Source organism: Netta rufina (genome assembly GCF_964035555.1).
Source record: "Netta rufina genome assembly, chromosome: 1".
NCBI lineage: Eukaryota > Metazoa > Chordata > Aves > Anseriformes > Anatidae > Netta > Netta rufina.
This window is the reverse complement of record NC_140123.1, coordinates 19,186,511-19,205,484: the sequence shown is the minus strand read 5'-3', so window position 1 is coordinate 19,205,484 and position 18,974 is coordinate 19,186,511. Positions and strand designations below refer to the sequence as shown.

At 35.3% G+C, this 18,974-nt stretch overlaps 1 protein-coding gene across 3 annotated transcripts in view; it reads right to left on the bottom strand.

Moving 5' to 3' along the window:
• Nucleotides 1-18,974, bottom strand: part of IFT88 (intraflagellar transport 88) — a gene marked incomplete at both ends in the record, with an annotated part of 45,108 nt that overhangs the window by 8,769 nt on the left and 17,365 nt on the right. For all 3 annotated transcript variants that reach the window (XM_084282399.1, XM_084282400.1, XM_084282401.1), the window contains 9 exons: nt 1,329-1,389; nt 5,574-5,680; nt 7,425-7,490; nt 8,947-8,999; nt 12,716-12,831; nt 13,993-14,143; nt 15,872-15,980; nt 16,547-16,733; nt 17,375-17,461. In XM_084282399.1, coding sequence (XP_084138525.1) covers nt 1,329-1,389; nt 5,574-5,680; nt 7,425-7,490; nt 8,947-8,999; nt 12,716-12,831; nt 13,993-14,143; nt 15,872-15,980; nt 16,547-16,733; nt 17,375-17,461 — 937 coding nt within the window. The remainder of the gene's footprint in view (nt 1-1,328; nt 1,390-5,573; nt 5,681-7,424; nt 7,491-8,946; nt 9,000-12,715; nt 12,832-13,992; nt 14,144-15,871; nt 15,981-16,546; nt 16,734-17,374; nt 17,462-18,974) is intronic.

The window sequence follows — 18,974 nt, the reverse complement described above, 5'->3', positions numbered from 1 at the left end:
ATAAGGACGTTCACCCCAGGAACTGTTTTGACCTCAGGCCCAGAACAGGTATAATTCAATCTTAGCCGAACAATGTTTTTTTCTACTTAACAAGAAATGATTTAAAAGTTTCCTTAGTGAAACTACTGAGCTAAAAAAGGAATGAGGTCTCTCTTAAGAATCCAGTACTCAGTCTTAACTCCTAGATAAATCAGGAGAGCAGTCTTCCTAAATGCAAAATAATTCTAAGGTCATTTTAAGATTATTTCCATGACCCTAAAGAATTGGATCAATGTAGTAAAACGTATGTTATATAGGTGGGGAAATAAAATTGCCAGCTAAGAAAAAAAAATCATAAATTGTTTCTCTGTAAAAGGAAGGGAAGAAAAGCAAGAATTTCTAGGGGAGATCTTTTATGACACCCACCGATGTAAGATAAAAGTAGAATACAAAGAAACCATTTCCTATTTGAGTCAAAATGGATTTTTTTCCAGCTGGCTGAAGTAGCCCGAAGTCTGGTAGTTTCCTTAGAAAGGCAGCGGGGAACAGTTAGGTTTAACAGTACTAATGTTTCATGAATTTAATAATGGGAGGGAAAAATCATTAGTTCTACAGTATGCAGACTGCCTAGTACAGAAAAAGCTAAGCAGGAAAGCTTCCAGACTTACCTTGCTAGAGTTTTATATTTATTAAACTCAGCATTGTGAATCTATAGGAGCACAGAGACATAACAGTCAGAGAGTGAGCTTTTCTTTGTGGATGCTGCTAGGACTTCAAATCTGCCATTCTGGGAAAATGGGAGGAAGGAGCTCAAAGGTAGTACAGGAGCTCAAAGGTAGTACAGGTGTCTGCTTATTACAGGGTTCATTGCACAAAATAGCCTCTTGAACTTGTAACAAACACTGCAGAAGACTAGACGGTGGGCACAAAATTCCCTTTTCTCCATGCTAAATAAAGATACAATGGACTTCTGTAGTTCATGGCTTACCCATTCTGCTTCATATAATAAATGACTCCTTATAGTAACTATTCCAAATTTCATCTCAGGTTAATGGAATAAAAATGTTCAAATCCACGGTATTAAAAACAAGTAGGAATTAGAGATACACCGAGATCTGTACATAAAACACCAACCTTAGACCAAATCCATGCTTTAAAACTGGTTGAGGTTTTGTACAGTAAGATAATCAGAAAGTCTGAAACAAAATTTGTGAAGTGCTTGCTTATTCCTCACTGCGTATTTATGTGCATTTAGAAATGTAAGGAACTTTTACAAACACTTTAAGAAAAACTATTTTCTTTAGAATCCTGTCAAGTCTGATATTTAAGCAGAGGCATTAAGTACTTACCGCCACCAGCATTTCCTTCTTTGCGGCTACGTGCACTGCCATCTCTGCCAGACTTAATGCGCTGGAGAACAGTGAAACAGGTTTGGAAAGAACAGAACAAAAAAAAAAAAAAAAAAAAAAAAAAAAAACATTTAGTAATATGCTTTAGAAATAATTACTGAAAACTCAAGCTAGCTTATTACTGAACAGGAGAAGAGTATTAAACTAGGCTTACTCTACTGTAACTAATAAACCTTGTTTTTTCAAAGGACAAAATTATCCTCAAAGTCAGTGTTAAAAACAATGTTTACATAAAACTAGAGTCTTGTGAAATTCAATCAGAATATCTCAATAAATTATTTTCCTTCAGATAAAATTTATACGAGGAATGTGCATAAAAATAGTTCAGATGAACCTTTGTAAAGTACAGCTGAAAAAACAGGCAACATAGCCCTCCTTGCATGAGTTCAAAGTAGCCTCTGCCTATTAAAGTCTTGTAAATCCTACAAGCCTTTTATTGTTGTAAAGATTCAAGGGGGGGAAAGTAGGGAAATCTATAAAAAGAACTATTCACTCCATAGATCTTACATTTTGAATACTTGGCACAGAACTGTATTTTACAGCAAAATTTAATTTGCTGTTGAGTGTTAAACGTAAGATAAAGGTGAAGGCAAATACTTTAAAAACTATGCTTAAAAGGGCAGCCCTCTTGCACTGAGGAAGGTACCATAAACATCTTCCAGCTGTGTTTTTTTAGGGTTATTTGAAAACTTCAACAGTTTATCAAAGCAATACCTCTATATCACATGGCAGAACTGGCTTCTCCTGGCCAAATTTCTCATGCATATATCTTGTGAGTTACGAGAAGGTACATCTCAGTAAGGGACTTCTTTATGGACAGGTACAAATACTTGGCATTTAAAACACCTGGCTGTTAATAAAGTAATCTCTGTATTTTTTGAATTCAGGATCTGCTTAAAACACGTGCACACTACCTAGCTATGTATTACTGTAGCTTCTTCACTTATTTTTTCACCAGAAAAATATCATAGAGTCTGGCAAAGCTGGAACGACACAGAAGTGAAAGAACTTCCAAGCTTCTTGCCAAAATGAAAAGGAAGAACCTTTAAATCAAAATTCACAGGACCCAGACAGGAAAGCAGCATGCCTAGCATGAAACCAGGAATGGTGTTGGAACTACCCAGTCTGGGACCAGAATTCTCATACTTTTTATTTATTTTGGTAAACCCTCAAGTCTATAATATGTTCTTTGAATTTTGGACTAGGTATGCTCTTCACCGTCCCGTGAAGCAGCATGCCCTTCAGGAAGAATGTCCAGACTATCCAAATGCTGAATGATCCCTCAGTCTGTCAGACGAAGTTCAGCTTTTGTCTGTCAGAAGGAAGTGGTCCCTATATGACAGTACCCTCACGGCATTTACATCATTGGACTTTACTCCCAAAATGTTACAGAAGTCCTAAAGCTTAAGCATATGAGTAATTCCTGTAAAGTTCCAAGTGAGTAGCTTATAAGTCATCCATACTAAAAGCAGACACTTAAAATAGGCCAGCGATTTCCACCCTAAAAATGCCTATTTCTCTCCTACGACTGCAAAAGAAATTTAAGGATGATTAGTCCAGATGTGGATGCCTGAAGGTAAATGCAGTAAATCCCCCCCCGTGTTCGCACCTATCATCATTGCTTCACACCACACCCAATCAGCCTCCCCTTTTCAGTCATTAAGCTCTCTTAACGGAAATAAATGGTAATGTATGTATATATCAACACCAAGAAAGTAGTGTGAACTTTTACACTAATACTTGCCTTTTATTAAACTGAAATATGAAAAAGAAATATTAATGCATTAAAAAACAGCATGAAGGTTACAGCAAAAATCCAATGCTAAGAGAAACAGGGAGAAAAACTTCGACAGTGAATGAACCCCGCAGATGTTCCCAGATTCTTGGCTGGAAGCATTTAACAACTTGCCCATATTTGAGAACTGCGTGAAACAAGTACTCCAGAATATTTATTTTGGTATAAAATCCATGTGGATATATTTATTCTGGCAAAATGATGCCAAAACAGCAACTTCTGATAAATTTCTACACAGAGTTTGTGCGCAGACTTTGAAATGCAGGTATATTGCACTGGCATTTATCTTGTTCTCAGTATTTACTGAGTGCAATTAAGAAACCACAGGTTAGTCTAAAACTGGGAGCAGGAATTGAGTTGTATCTGGTTTTGTTAACTGAGAACGGCATTCCTATTGGAAACTGAGGTGGTGAAATATTAAATTTGATAATTTTAGAGCCTGAAAACATAGTTTATGACTATATGCCCATGAATGACAGAAAGAATTTCCTAGGACAAAAATACCTAGTAATTTCCAAAGCCAGATGGTAGACGTACGAATAAAACATACACACGCATACACACGCAGAATAAAACTTCAACCAAACAAACAAAAAAACAGGGGATGGAAAGCCAGACGTAATGCCAACAGGAAAAAGGAACTGGAGGACTACTGTTTGCAAGACAGCGTTGTTGAGATTCTGTACTGTGTCACCAGGCATCTGTACTGAATCCCATTGAGATTTGATTTAGGTACTAAAGTCCTTAAGCATAACACATGTGCTACTTAAATCTCAGTTCTTAAATAATTAGGCAATTTAATCTTTAATATTTGCTAGTAGCATTTTCCCACCAGATAGTACAGGAATCTGTTCAGGAAAGCTCAGGTTTCCAACATGAAATGAACGTGAGGAAATTTTACAAATGTATTTAATTTTTTGTCAAATTCAAATATCACTTTTCTTAAAAGAAAAATGTATTTTTCTTAGAGTTGTCAACATATGCAGATGTATGGTACATAATTAAAATATTCAGTGCAAAAAATGCTGGAACTATATATCAGGAACTAGATTACCTCCCCATCTCCAGGGACCTCTCTACTTCTCACCAACTAAAATAATCCAGTTTTCAGCTCATTTCATCTCTGAACTTTCCCGAGTAAAGTACTGAGGTACTAGATGTTACTGCAAGGAAATATGATATTGAATTGATACTACCTAAAAACTAAGAAAAGCCTGTTTAACACAGTTCAGAGAGGCCTTCTTTAATTGTTTTGTAGAATAGGAATATTGTATCTGGTTATCTGCTTTGTTTACTGATATTATAGGGGAGACATAGGTGAATATTAGCACTACTACATTTTTAGACTGCTTTCTTTTGTTTATTTTTTGAAGTGCTCAAGTTTTACATTTACAGAAAAACCAAGCCAATATACTTCAACTAGCCCACAGAGCAAGGCTGTAGCATAAATACGGAATTGTTTGATCAGCATTCCCCTTTATGAGCTCTTTTCACTTTTGAAATGCCCCAGTCTACACGTGCATACTTAGACTCTCTAGAATTGAAGTCAAATTGAAGTAACTAAGGATGTATTTACACATTATCTGACATTGAAAGGGAGTCAGTGAGTCTTACTAGTTAAGTTAGGTAAGCCTTAATGTGTCCTAATGGAACTATTCAGCTTTCAGGCAATTCACTGGACAGGATGAGCAAGCTTGAATACTCTACAGCTCAGTAACACAGACAATGCTTCCAAATAAGAACCTGTTTTCAATTTTAAAATCTTACTTTATCACAAGAATAACAAGAAAATTATGAACGCACACCCACACCACTCTGAATACAACAAAAGTTGTGATTTCACAGCCTTTAGTTTTCCCATAGTTTTTTTTTTCCCAGTTTAAAATTTGCCACTGACGTGAATGATTTACTTCATACCTATGTAATTTATGTAATTCAATGTTGCAGTTTTGTATACAGCAAAAAGGAGTTCTACTACATGAACAAATTCTTACGCTCCCCCCCCGTCCCTCTATAGCTGCATTATTACTTGGCTGGTAAATATACTTCGCACAGTCTGGCAAATAAGTAGGAAAGACGACATTCCAGAGAGGCTGAATTATGTGGGTGGCTCCAGCATTCCCATCCCGTACACATAACCCATCTTTTGCTGGTCTTTAAAATCACAGAAAATTCAGTGCTCAAGAAAGATTCAGACAGGTTTAATGCTGATGCACAATTCAAATGAATGCACTAATTCAAAAGTAAAAAATACCAAATGCAAAACATGAGCCTCTGCAAAACAGGAGAAATTAAATAAAATTAAATAAAAACTATTTTATTTAAAGCATCAAAAATACTGTTTTGGCCTTGTGCAGTGAAACTATTATTGCAGAAAGAAACAGGCTTACCTGCTCTCTTATTTCTTTTAATTTTTCCGCTTTTTTGAGCTTCGTCACATATTCTTGGACTTCTTTCAGCCCCATATCTGTGCAGAGACGAACTAAAAATCGGAGGCCTAATTGAAAAGCAAAACATTGTTAGAAAAATGCTTACGAGGAGGTCACACTACAAGTGCACTCTACCAGAACTGGACATACAGAAGGCAGCATGGAACACTGCAAATAGCTGGGAATACCAGGTGACTCCAGTCCAATAGCACTCTGCAAGTTACGGTATCATGCAAAAATTCAATACTTTCTGTGATGCAATGTCTATGTCCACAAAGTGCAAATACCATTTGTATACAAAGATGCAAGACGTATTGAATACTTCTGGCTCAGAATGTTTGTCAAATATTTTGGAAACTGGAAAGCATAATAATGGTACTAACTTATTACTGAGGAGCCACTACCAATAGCATTTTGTTGGAAACAATTTCACAAATGCCAAATGAATATATATATTTTTTTCTGTTGCTCTAGGTGATTTTTTTTAGATAAGTATTAATTCTACAGAATAAAAACTACAGACATGGAGATCAAATATAATTGTAGGATGGAACCAAGAGGACCCCAAGAAACAGTCATCACCAGTCTCACAAAACACTGTTGCTATTCCCGTGTGTTTGTCAACATCCCTTTGAAAGCACTGCCTCTGAAGCAGCAACAAGCACCACACGATCCACTTCCGTCCTGACTACTTTCACTAATGTATTTTTTATTTTAGTGCTAAGTTAGTTTGCTGCTGCTTTAGTGAACTGCACCTGTTCACTAAAGGAACAGATAAGCACTGGAACCGGCATAAGGAAGAGGGCTGGGTGCGTATGGCCAGGGAGGGAAGAGTGAAGAACCATGGCTCCAACAGCCAAAAACTGTTCTATTAGTTACATTTCTTGTCCCACTGCTGCCTCAGTTTCGTAATTTGTAGAAACTACATTCAGAAAAACAGTGGCGTTTCTAAAAGTTTTATTAAATACTATGCTCCTCTGAAATGTAAGTAACCAATATGAACATAACATTTTGCTTATAATTTTGAGATGTTGTAGTATTAGATTTCTCTTAAAGAGAGCTCTATGATTCCTCTTAAAAAAAAAAAAAAAAAGTACATTTGTTAAAGCAGAATGACACAATTTTATTTTAACATACAATAAACACTCTTCCCACATAAAATTTAAAATTGTAGGCCTATTGGTGACAACGTATTTTGGAATTAGTAAAAATAAGGCAGTGTGGGATGCAAGAGGATATTTAAAACAACCAGTGACAGGCTTTACAGGGCTTTTTCACTTATGATAGAGGTGTGACTGGTTCAGCAAAATGTCTTTTTAATTGTTCCTGCAAAGTTATGTTTCCAATAAAGCAGTTTGAAATTCTCTAAGGGTTTTCTAGAGACCAACTACTTGACCAAATACTTAAAAAACCCAACCCCAAAATCACATGAAGGCCTGAAAAATCATTATGAAGGCCTGGCTTTGGTAAAAAAACAGTATAATTTTCTCATATCTGAAAACTTGCAGTGTGAGTTTCAACTGGTTGAGACTAGAGGTGAAAACGCACGTATTTTTAATCTCTTCTGATAAAACAAGTAAGTAGAATCTAGCATGTATGCAAGAGAATGAGCTCAACTGATCAGCTACTGTTAAAGTCTATTTCATCTTTCTTCAGCATTATCCTACTATCTCTTAAATCACACTTCATTGGTGTCACAAAAAAAGAGGCATTAGCATTAATTAAAGAAGTTAGTTCATGAAAATATTTTTATATGAAAAATACTTACATTATTGATTATTATTTCAATTAATACTCAATGAAGCAACTTACATTCAACGTTCTCTGGGAATTTTCTGTGAATGACTTTGTATTTCTCTAGAGCTTTCTGGTAATTACCTGCAAACAAAACAAACATCTCCTACCCACATACCCAAAACATAAAAAGACTATCTGATGAGGAATTGACACAGTTTTTTTTATCACTGCATCTTTCCAGTTTGAGAACATGATTTAATATTACAAAAGCTAATTTGATAAAAACAAACTTAACATTCTTTAATTACTACCCGATAGCAAAAATTAAAAGCACTTGAAAATAGCCCAAATTATTCTGTGCAAAACAGTTTCCTGATTTTTGACCTTTTTTATACCTGCCTGTAGGTCCTCATCTTCCTATGATACGTCTACCAGATAAGACATTAAACATACCGTGGCTTATCTGAGGCTGCAAATATATGGATTGGTCAAATGGAAACGTGCAACTGCTGAGCTCTGCCTGTATTTCCTTCAATCAGAATACTCGTTTGTCTTTCTCTCTTTTTTGCCCAAACAGCAGTTTTCATGAATCTGGTAGCAAAATAATGAGATTGTAAGACTTCTGCCTCCAATTTGGCTCAGATTGATTATTATGCAAAGGACTGACAGCCTGATTACCTAAAAATTCATATCCATAACATAACTGACAAAAAAGTCTGTTCAGATATCATTGTTTTTACTTCCCTAATGTGAGACAGAGATCAATCTGACTTTCTATGTGTTAACATGGTAATCTGGGAATTTTGCCAGTGAATCATAAAGGATCTAAAAAACAGCCAAAAACGTGTTTCTCTCCTGGGAAAGAAGTTCATCTGCCTCTTTTTAGATAGTGCTGAACTGTTTGTAATTCACTAACTCCCCCAGGTCCTGTTCCTTTTTTCACTGTTGAATTAAATACCAGAGTGAGAAAATGCGTTTGTTTACTATGGAATTAAGTCCTGCAAAGTTCTAAAGAAGACAAAATGAGAATGACAAAATGGGTCAGCAAGAAAGAAGAGTATTATTTACAGGATTAAGTGATTGAAAAAAACTATTAAGGTTAGTCTCCTTCTATTTTGCCTATTGACATACAATATTCCCAGTAAGAAAATACTTCACATTAAGACTGCTTTTTGTTTGTGTAACGCAAATACTACTTTAATACCTAAAAATTCTGTCTACTGTTGAAAATGAATGGTCATTAAACAACTTTAAAATCTCATGACTACGTTAGATCAGATGGTACTACTAATTATAGTAAAAAATCATCTAGCGTATTATTTATGCTGCTTTATCTTCTTTATTTTAATTATTTAACAGCATAAAGAGTATTTTATGCATATGTCAGTACAGGCATACTTCTCAGAGTTAAAAGAGAAGTCACACTTTATTGCATATAAACAAAACATTTCCAACAAAATAATATAGAACAGTTCTTAAACAAAGTTTAGACCAGTATTGACATCAGACAGAAAAGATCAAAAGGGAAAAAAAAATCAAAGCATCAAACAAAACATAACAAACTTCAACTAATTACAAAAAATGTTACAGAACTTACCACTTCTTCGATAGCAACTGGCAACCATCAGCTGCCACTTCACTTGTGTAGGTCTGCACATAAATAAAATAAAATCATGCACATTGCCAAACAATGAATAGGCAAAACATCCTGCATAGTATTTGTAAAGACCTCTCCACTTAGAGCTCTAAACTCTGGCTCCTCCACTGTGCCATCAGCTAGATGTGCCATCACATTTCCATCTCCATTTTAACATGTAATGGCGATACTTATGGTCAGAGAAAATATGAAACGTTTGCTCATACACAACAAAATTGTTGGATTCCTTCCTCATCTTCCCAAGATAACATGCAAATTCGTAAGATTTCATGTCAGTTGTGTGAAGGTACTCTAAAAGCTGAAGCACTTTTCACATGAGTTACAGTTCGGCATATCCAAAGCACACTGTACACTAGCATTTACAGAACAGTCTTTGTATTTATTTTCTTCAGTCCCTGCAGTCACAGGCCTTTTTTTTAACTCTAGCTGATCTGCTTCTTTGCCTGGTAGTCACCAATCTTGGAAAAGTCAGCTGGCTTCACATTTTTCAGTTTCAGCTAGATATGTCTCCTGCAAACAGTAACTAGTAGTTATTGTCAGTAGTCAGCATTAGCTTCACGACTACTTTAGTAATGGTAGATGGTATGCTGGTTAAAACTGTCTAACATGTCATCTTAAACTGAAATTTTAAATGTTAATTATTGTGATTAAAACACCAAATATAGTAAATAATGTTAAACTAAAAAAAATGCTGGTCATAACTAAAATAAAGTTATTTTAAAAATAAATTTTATTTACAGTTAATAGTGATACTTATTCAGCAATCTCTTTCTCAACATTCATATTTATCAATTAGCATATCTAGACTATTTTAAATAACAAATAAAAACCAAATATCTATGTTGTACTATGTACTAATAACAATATAATCCCACAGAGAAATAATTTCTCTGTATTACAGATAGATTACAGTTACAGACAATAATGAAGAATTTCATATGCCAATTATTCGTAAGTGCTTTACAGTCCAAATACTTCATGCTTCATGCAAGGCCTGACTGCAATTTGAAGCCTAAAATATTTAGATCTTTGCCAAAACAAGATTATGAAATAATTCTTTTTAGTTTCAGCTGTTTTTTTTCCAGTTTCTAAGAGGGCTGTGAGCGCCAGCATCTGTGATCTAATAGTTCGACTAAAATACAAATTTTTAAGGTGGGCAGCATTTATACTGAAAAGAGTACTAGCAAACCTCTCCGTAAGCGTTGTGTGCAAAAGACGAAAATATGGAGACAAGAACTTATCAGGAACTGCCAGGCATCTCCTGGCAGTAAATGACTAGCTGGTGAAAAACCAACTGAGGCCTACACGAGGCTCGGGTGCCGATGTGTGCTGAACAACAAGATCCTGTATTTTGATGGAACTTTTTTCATCTCTTCTAGGGTACATGGTGTCTTGAACTACCAACTACTGAAATATTTGTTACCGTATGCTACCAATCTTTTCTTTGCAATTTGTACAGATTTGTTTGTAGAACCAACTGGTTGCAGAATTGAAGAATAATGCATAATGGAATATTTTACAGCTGCTACATCCATAATTTCAAATATTTATATCCTCTAATTACAATATAAAGTTACATTATTTTAAATGTTTCATTATTTTAACTGAAAAATTAGATTTACAATAGAATGATATTGATCATACTCTGCACAGATAAAGATTTGAAAACATTTTCATGAGGTAAGAAGGAGTCTAAAGTACAACACAGCATGAAGAAAACAGTCTTTGCATCTATTTGCATACTTTCAATTGTGAGAAGCAACACAGGTATGGAGAAAGGCCATACCAATAAATTGTGTGGCTTCCCCAAGCTGTGACTCAGACTGAATGCTAACGATCAGGAATATGATCTTAATTTAGTTTGTTCATTTAAAAGCAGTTTACGTGATATCTCATTTAGGAGTAATGCATTGTTGCTACTGGTGTGCTAGAAAGCTAGTGAGTTTGGTGTATTGTTTTATTTGCTTTTTAAAGAAGTTTTCTGAGAGTTTGCTCTTTTATTCTTGTTGTCACTTAAACACAATAAGACAGTGTATTGCAAAAAGTAACTATCAATTTCAACCAGGTTCTGTACTTTCAGTGTACCACAAAAAGTTCAAAGTTCAGTGACCAGTATGAGAACAGGCACAAGTTCAGTTAACTCTATGTTTAAAGTTAATTTATGTTTACACTTTCATAATTTTTAATTTCATGAACTGTCTCCTATATTTTTTCATCGAATCTATATTTCTTTCTTGATAATTATTACCTTAATTTGAGTGAAATGTTTTCTTACTTATTTTTGTTGCAACCTTTAATCCTTATTTAAACCTAGGCTTTTCTCTTCTATAATAATGTCATTTCTAACTGAAGCCCCCTCTAAACCAGAATTAATATTTCTTAATGAACTTCTAACGATATTTGCATATAGTCTTTACTTGTTCAAATGTTGTCTTGTTCATGTATGTCATTCACATTCACAGAAGAAGAGTATCAAATATTAGAGCATCACAAGGCAAGTAGTAGCAAGTTTTCCTTAGCCTGATTTTCTATAGGATTCTCAAAACACAAAAGAAATTATTATCGAATCACGAAGATTGGAAAAGCCCTCCAAGCTCATCTGGTCCAACCATCCCCCTACCACCAATGCCACCCACTAAACCATGTCCAACCTTCCCTTGAACACCCCCAGGGACGGTGACTCCACCACCTCCCTGGGCAACCCGTCCCAGTGCCTGACTGCTCTTTCTGAGCAGAAATGTCTCCTCATTGCCAACCTGAACCTCCCCTGGTGCAACTTGACGTCATTTCCTCAAGGGAATAGGGAGCCGAAAGCTGAACACAGTACTCAAGGTGAAAATTCACACTTGTTGGAGTAAATTTTGTTTGTATGGATTTCATTTGGTCTATTACCATAAAATTCGTCATGAATGTGGGGAGAAATCTTTGTTTCCACACAAAAAGACCAAATGGATGTCTTTTTGGAATTCCATTTGACCTGTGGTTTGCAGATTTAAATTAGACCGAATTTTTGTTAAGCATTTGTCTCATAAGCTCCCTTTTCTGATCTAGAATAGAATGCTTAGCCTACAGACACACTTTCTTAGGAACATCATATTCTGCTAAAAGACAATTTCAGTAATAAAGTTTAACTTAATATATATCCAATACCTACGTCAAGATCAATTTGATGTCAGCTTACTTCCACTGACTGTGGTAATTCTGCATGGGATGTATTTGCTTACTTCTACACCTTGTTTGTAATATTGTTCTTTTTATGGTAGTAGAAGTTATATGAAAATGAAAAATGCAGCAAGAACTGCTAAAAGATACATTTATCTAAACCATCATGTCCTTACTGTGTGATTAAAAAACAAACAAACAAACAGAAAGGAAATAGTTCATATAAATCTATAGAGAAGGAAGTCTTGGGGGTTTAGTAGAGCTGTTCCCCACTTCATAGCTGTGTTTAATGGTAGAGGATGGAGAAAAGGGGTTCAAATATCTAATACTCTCTTGGGCCCAATGGACGATCATACTTAACATTGAAACTGCACAGTAAGAACAATACCATCCTGTAAACGAACAGAAGGTTGAGAAAATTAAATAATAATCCAAATATAATTCACTCTGCTATTTGCTTACAGTATTAGGCTAATTTATCTCTAGGCATGATTACGCATGTCCAATCACAAAATATTTGGGTAAGCATAAAATAATAATTACTTACAGGATAAGTGCTGCTCTTTCAAAGTACTCAATGGCTTTTTCACAAAACTGGGTGTCAATGTAATAGGCTCCAAGCCATTCAATGACCTCAATGTTTGAAGGGAAATACCGGTACGACTGACAAAATAGGGAAGGTGAAAGAAACACAATTTTAGTGATAAACAACATCTTTATGTTACTTCTGGAATATCTTACTCAAGTGTTTAATTCCCCAGATGCCAAAAATATGCAATATATGAATGGAAGCAGTGTACTGCACAAACTAATCCTAAGAAGAAGAAAAAAAAAGCATGCCAGGTTTTCTAATTACAGAATGCTTTTTAGAAGTTACCTGAGATGAGCCTGTCACATTTTCCATCTAGCCTTATTTGAAATACTATTTTAAACAGTTTGCAACAGCTGAAATGTTTACTTAGATCAGCTCTATATGTGAATAAGTTACCTAAAATGTTAAACAATGGTAAAACTAATAAATGTACAATTTCACACTCAAATCAGCCTTCAGAAAAACTAACCTAAAAGCATTCTTTTCTGTGAAATACATAGGTATGTAAATAACATTTTGGGATTCTTAGAAATTCCCATTGAAATAGGCGCCAAAATTATAATCATGCATAACCCATTAGTACTCAGAACTGTAACACAGACTTTGGTCATCGACACTTTACACAGAAAAAAAGAACTCTTGGCTTGCAAAGAAACTTCCTTTCTCCTGTTTCTAAAACAAAAGGATCTCTAGAAACCACAGCCAGTACCATAGACAGCTTGAAAGGAGAGAGAACACCTATCTTCAGGCAACTGTGTGTATATCATGTGTAACTGTGCCATTAATGTATCTATAAATACACACCCATAAACACAAACACATATACGTATATCCATATCCATTACACAGACATACCTTCCAATTAATGCTGCCAAGTTATGCACCTTTTAAAATCACATTTGTTATATCCATTTTTGATTTTGTGTCTCAGACTGAATTTACATTGAAATTGGTAGGGGCCAATCTAAATAATGACTACAAGAAAAATGAAAGGTGGAGGTCAAATACCATGTGGAAACACAAACTAAGTTTCTTTGGGATCTGACTACAAAAATTAGATTTTACCAACTCTCTTCCCACCTCAAAATTTCATTCTTTCTTATTTTGGATGACATTTTGAATAGTTTAAAAAGAATTAACTGTTAATTTGATATAGGAACCTATGACAACACTGTCTTTAATTATGGGAAAGATTTTTATTACGCATTGGAAAAATAACAAAAAGCAAGTACCTCGTAGTAATAATGAAAAGCTTGAGATTTATCACCTTCATTATCATATAATTTCCCTAGCTTTGAAAGGACGTGCGGGTCAGTTGGTACTACACTGATCAGCTGCATAAGCCACTCTATGGCTTGATTGGGATCTTCCATCATTTCATATCTGAGTTTTTTTTCAGTCAAGGACTAATGCTGATGATATTCTACTTTGATCTACTCAGAATTCCTGCTGCTTTACATAATGTAACCCACATGCTGGACAGATATACCAGTCACTCTAGTATGGACATATATTGTTAACTTTTACACATTGGTTTCACAATTTCTTTAGCATCAGAAAGTATTTTGGTGAAAAAAGAAATAATTCATAGAATCATAGAATGGTTTAGGTTGGAAGGGACCTTAAAGATCATCTAATTCTAACCCCCTGCCATGGGCAGGGACACCTCCCACCAGACCAGGTTGCCCAAAGCCCCATCCAGCCTGGCCTTGAACACCTCCAGGGATGGGGCATCCACAGCTTCTCTGGGCAGCCTGTGCCAGGGCCTCACCAGCCTGACAGTGAAGAATTTCTTCCTTCAGAGGCTTTAGCTGCCCTATCACCTTAAAAAACACGTTGGGCTTGGTTATCTTCTATGTCAGTCACTAATTTTACTTAGATTTTCTCATTTATAAGAGTGAAGAGTGAGGACCAGGAAATTTATTTGTAGCCTTCATGATTTGGCTTATTTTTCATAATATATAACTTTGACCTAAATAATTGATTGCGTAAAACTGCTATGTTTAACAGCAGACTTTTGCCTGCAGTGAGATTTTTTGCTGTATGTCTACAAAGCACAGCACAGACTGTACAATTCTGGTCCAGAGAACAGAAGCAGTTTTGGTTTTAATTATTCCTACAGTGTGCTCTCCCTTCCTTAGTCACCCCGAAGCTGCACAGCAGCTCAGATCTGCAGCAGTGCAAGTTAGAGCTACCTCCCAACATGTTTTTCAATTTTTTGCTGCACCTTACCCTTACCCATCGTGGAAGCAGCTTGTGAGCACTGGTAGACAGCAGTTTTATATAGCAGTGGAGCACAGAAACTCTCACCCAGACAGAATTGGGAACCCAAGGCCATTTATTCTGTTGTGAAATGGGCAAGGCAAGGAATAGAAACCACAGCCTTTCCATATTTCTGGAGGTTGCTTATTTTACTGACTAAAATATATTTTTATTACCTTCATTATCCTTAAAAGCGTAGTACAGGAACTGGAATCTGTTCTGCCTTGGGGATGATTTTATTATGGTTTGCACATCCTCAGAAACATCGTGAAAGTTATTCATACTGTAGAATATCACTGGTGATATGCAAAGCCAAAACACACCCCACCCCACACTTGGCTTTCCAATCTGTTCTACTTTTGCAGCAGTGGGAGACAATTACTTTCTTACACATACACCAGCCTGAAAACAGCCTTCCCAACAGAACTTCACTTTCATTAGTTATTTTTTCTTTCAGGTTTTACTCAACTGTGTTTACATCTGTGACATTAGTTTCATAATAAAATCGGCAGCATTTAAATATTCCAGAGCACACTTTAATACTGAGTGTAAATGTTTAACTATTCCCTGACACGCTGATTAATGCAAGGCAAACAGCATTAACGTATTTTTCCACTTGCTTCATCTGAAATGCCAAAGAAGGTTGTAAGTTCTGTCCTTGTCTTTACAAACATGAGAGAACCAATCTATGCACGATCATCCTAGTTATAATGGACACTACAGTAATTTTTTTAGTCTCCTTGTCGTGACTAGAACACGTATTTCAGATTAAATGAGTCTACTCAAACCACCATCACACCATCATCTACTAAAACCACCACTCCTTATGATAACCCAGAAAAAAGATACAGGTTTGCTATTTGGTGAAGGACGTGGGCACTATTTCGAAGGATTGCGTGCAGTTTCAGAAAACAATCCAAAGCTTCGTCTATTCTGTTTAACTTCTTGTATGTTAAACCTAAAAAATAAAGGTTACAATGTCAATGCGGTGAGATAAAAATGTATTCAGCATATGAATTGACACAGTAATGAAGAAAAATAAAATAGGCACATGAAACTCAGCAGAAGTGTAACTGCCTTGACATCAATGGACTCTATACTTGAGTCATCCCTGTAATTCCTTCCAGGTAGCATGACTTAAATTGATAAAGGCAAGGAGCAGGAATCTGATCAAAGACCAAGACCATTCTCACTTTCTGAACAAGATGACAGAGGGCAAGGGATGGTTTTCAGAACTGGAATGACTGTGATGGATCGATAATGTCAGAGCTGGTAGGTTTTAGTAGATAGCAATATTTACAGCATTTTTTTGTATTCAAAATGAGTTATTGCAGATGATTAACAGTTTGTGGGTTTTTTTTGTTTGTTTGTTTGTAGAAGAGATAGGACTCATAACAAATTACTGAGTAAAGTGGTAATAATTAGTATAAATGTATATACAAGAAAACTTTGGAAGCCAGATTCTCAGAAACACTAGTAGCACCATTAGACAAAAGCTAAACCACAAAAGCACCTTTGGCTTACCGAGATTATAAAGTGCTTCAGTGCAAGAGGAATCATTCCTGAGAGCTTCCTTATAAAACTCAGCTGCTTTTTCATAGTCTCCATTTGCAAAAACAGTATTTCCTTTGTTAGTTAGAGCTGCTGGATTGTACCTATCAGAATTTACAGCTAAATCTGCATAGTTAGATGCTTGTGCCAGTTCATTCTCCTATATGAACAAAACAAACATTGTATTAGTCATTTGTCAGTCAATCTCCTTGCAGCTCTGGCTTCTTATGGCTACTATAGTGGAATTTCAAAAGATTAAGGACAAAAAAATAATACATTCTTTAGTCCTAAAATATTCTGTATGTATTTTTATAGGGCAGATCATCTCTTTCAAGTTTCGGTAAACTTAATATTTCAGACTTATTTTGCCATTCTGTTCCATTCAGTCTGGAAGTTTTCCTAGCTGAAACAAAGTAGTATTTGTTTAAAAACAACAACAAAAGCCCCTCAAACCCTACAGATTTCATATGCAAACACTACATACATGCTTCACATGTTCTTGAAGTTCAGCCATGGTCTTCAGGAGCTAAGTTTTAAATGCAGGTGGTGAACTTCATCACAAATCACACTCTAGGCACGCTTCTGTGGCGTGGGCATTCATCTCGCTTCCTCCCAGCTCCAGCAGACAAGGGACATGGCCCAGACCACAGCCACAAAAGCATGTTCCAGAACAGCTCTTATGACAGGCAGTTTCTTGTTGTTTACACAGATTATTTAGCCAAACACAAAAATTGCTCAAACATACAGAAATTGCTACATCAACTTTGGTTCTTAACAGGTTTTGTCAAAGCAAACACTTACCAAATAATAAAGGAATGAAAGGTTTGTTGCAGCTGCACTCTTTACTCTGCTATCCTTTTTTTCAAACATTTTTAAAGTCTCCAGTGCCTAGAAGCAGTTCAGAAACGAGTTACTTCCCATTGAAACAAGGTTACACCAAATTCTTTCAGAAAGCAGTGATATATTACACAGTAATAAACATCTAAAATTACCACCTCATATAATCACATACATGATAATTACTAGAGCTTGTAACACATGATTACAAGCACATACACACACAAATATATATATGATATTAATCTTGGTCACAAAACTTGAACAGCATCAGCTGTATACTATTTTTTATTTAGAATTTAGATTAGATACAGGTATCCTGAAATACAAAAATATCTGATAACAATTCTATCCGTAGAAAACACAAGTTTATATTGTTTGTTTTAACATAGCCAATGGATTAAAATTCTCACACCTACTTTTCCAGTTCTCTAAGTGAACACGAAAGAACTGAGATTTTATTTATAAAGATAAAAAATACATCCTATGTAAAAATATGCAAGAAAGCATAGGATTTGATTTCAACCTGCATTTGTTTTGTGAAATATGAAGAAAACAGCTGTCTAAGTTTAGGAATTACTCAATTATGTGAAGACTGAGGACAGAAGATAAAGAACTATTTTACAAAAAAAAAAATCAAACTTTGAAATGAAGAAGTTCATGGACAAAAGTAAACAAAAAGTAAATGTAATACATGTAAACTACCAAAGAAACTTTAATATTTATGCAACTTTTTTTCAATGACTATATAATAACATTTGTAACTGCAGACTAAACTATTAAAAAAATCTGTTTTCTTTACAGTAAATATTTATATTAATTACACAAACTTAGAATATTACAGTGGGCCCAGTTCTGTTGCCTATTATAACACAGATGTGGCAACTTCAATTTAGCCGCCAACATTAGCAACTCAAGTTTCCTTCTTCCTTTACATGAAACCTATAAGCCACTGTTTATATATCAAAATGAATGCATCACACCATATGTGGCATGCCAAAACAAACCAGAAGAAAACCAGTGTTAATTGACTGTCATCCATACTGGTTTTAGTTACTTCACATGAAATACACAACAGTCCTAATGATGTGTAAAGTGACAAAGTATATAGAGCTAGTTGTAGTTAATGGATTTAGTCAACTCCATTCAACCCCAAAACTATTGCCTACTGAAGATCATGATATTTTCCTAACAATATAAAACTTTCAGAAGAAAGAAAGCAATTTCAACCAAAGAAAGCATTTCAAAAATTTGACTGTATAGTTTGTGTTATCTGATATGTGAGACTTCAGCTATGACAATTTCAATCTTTTGTATTTATATGCGTGACTTTCTGCAAAAAGGGAATGGTCCGAAGTATTTACTGATATGACACTGTTTCTGAGATACCCTACTCCTAAGCATAAACTTGCTTCTTTGAGTAAAAGCCATGCATTTCTTACAATGGAATCTTTTTAAGTGAATGTGAGAGTTATATAGTTGAAAATCACTTTCTGAAAAGCCATTTCCCATCGTATCTGATATGTTTACCTTTGCTATTACTGCTAAATGGCACTTTTGACTG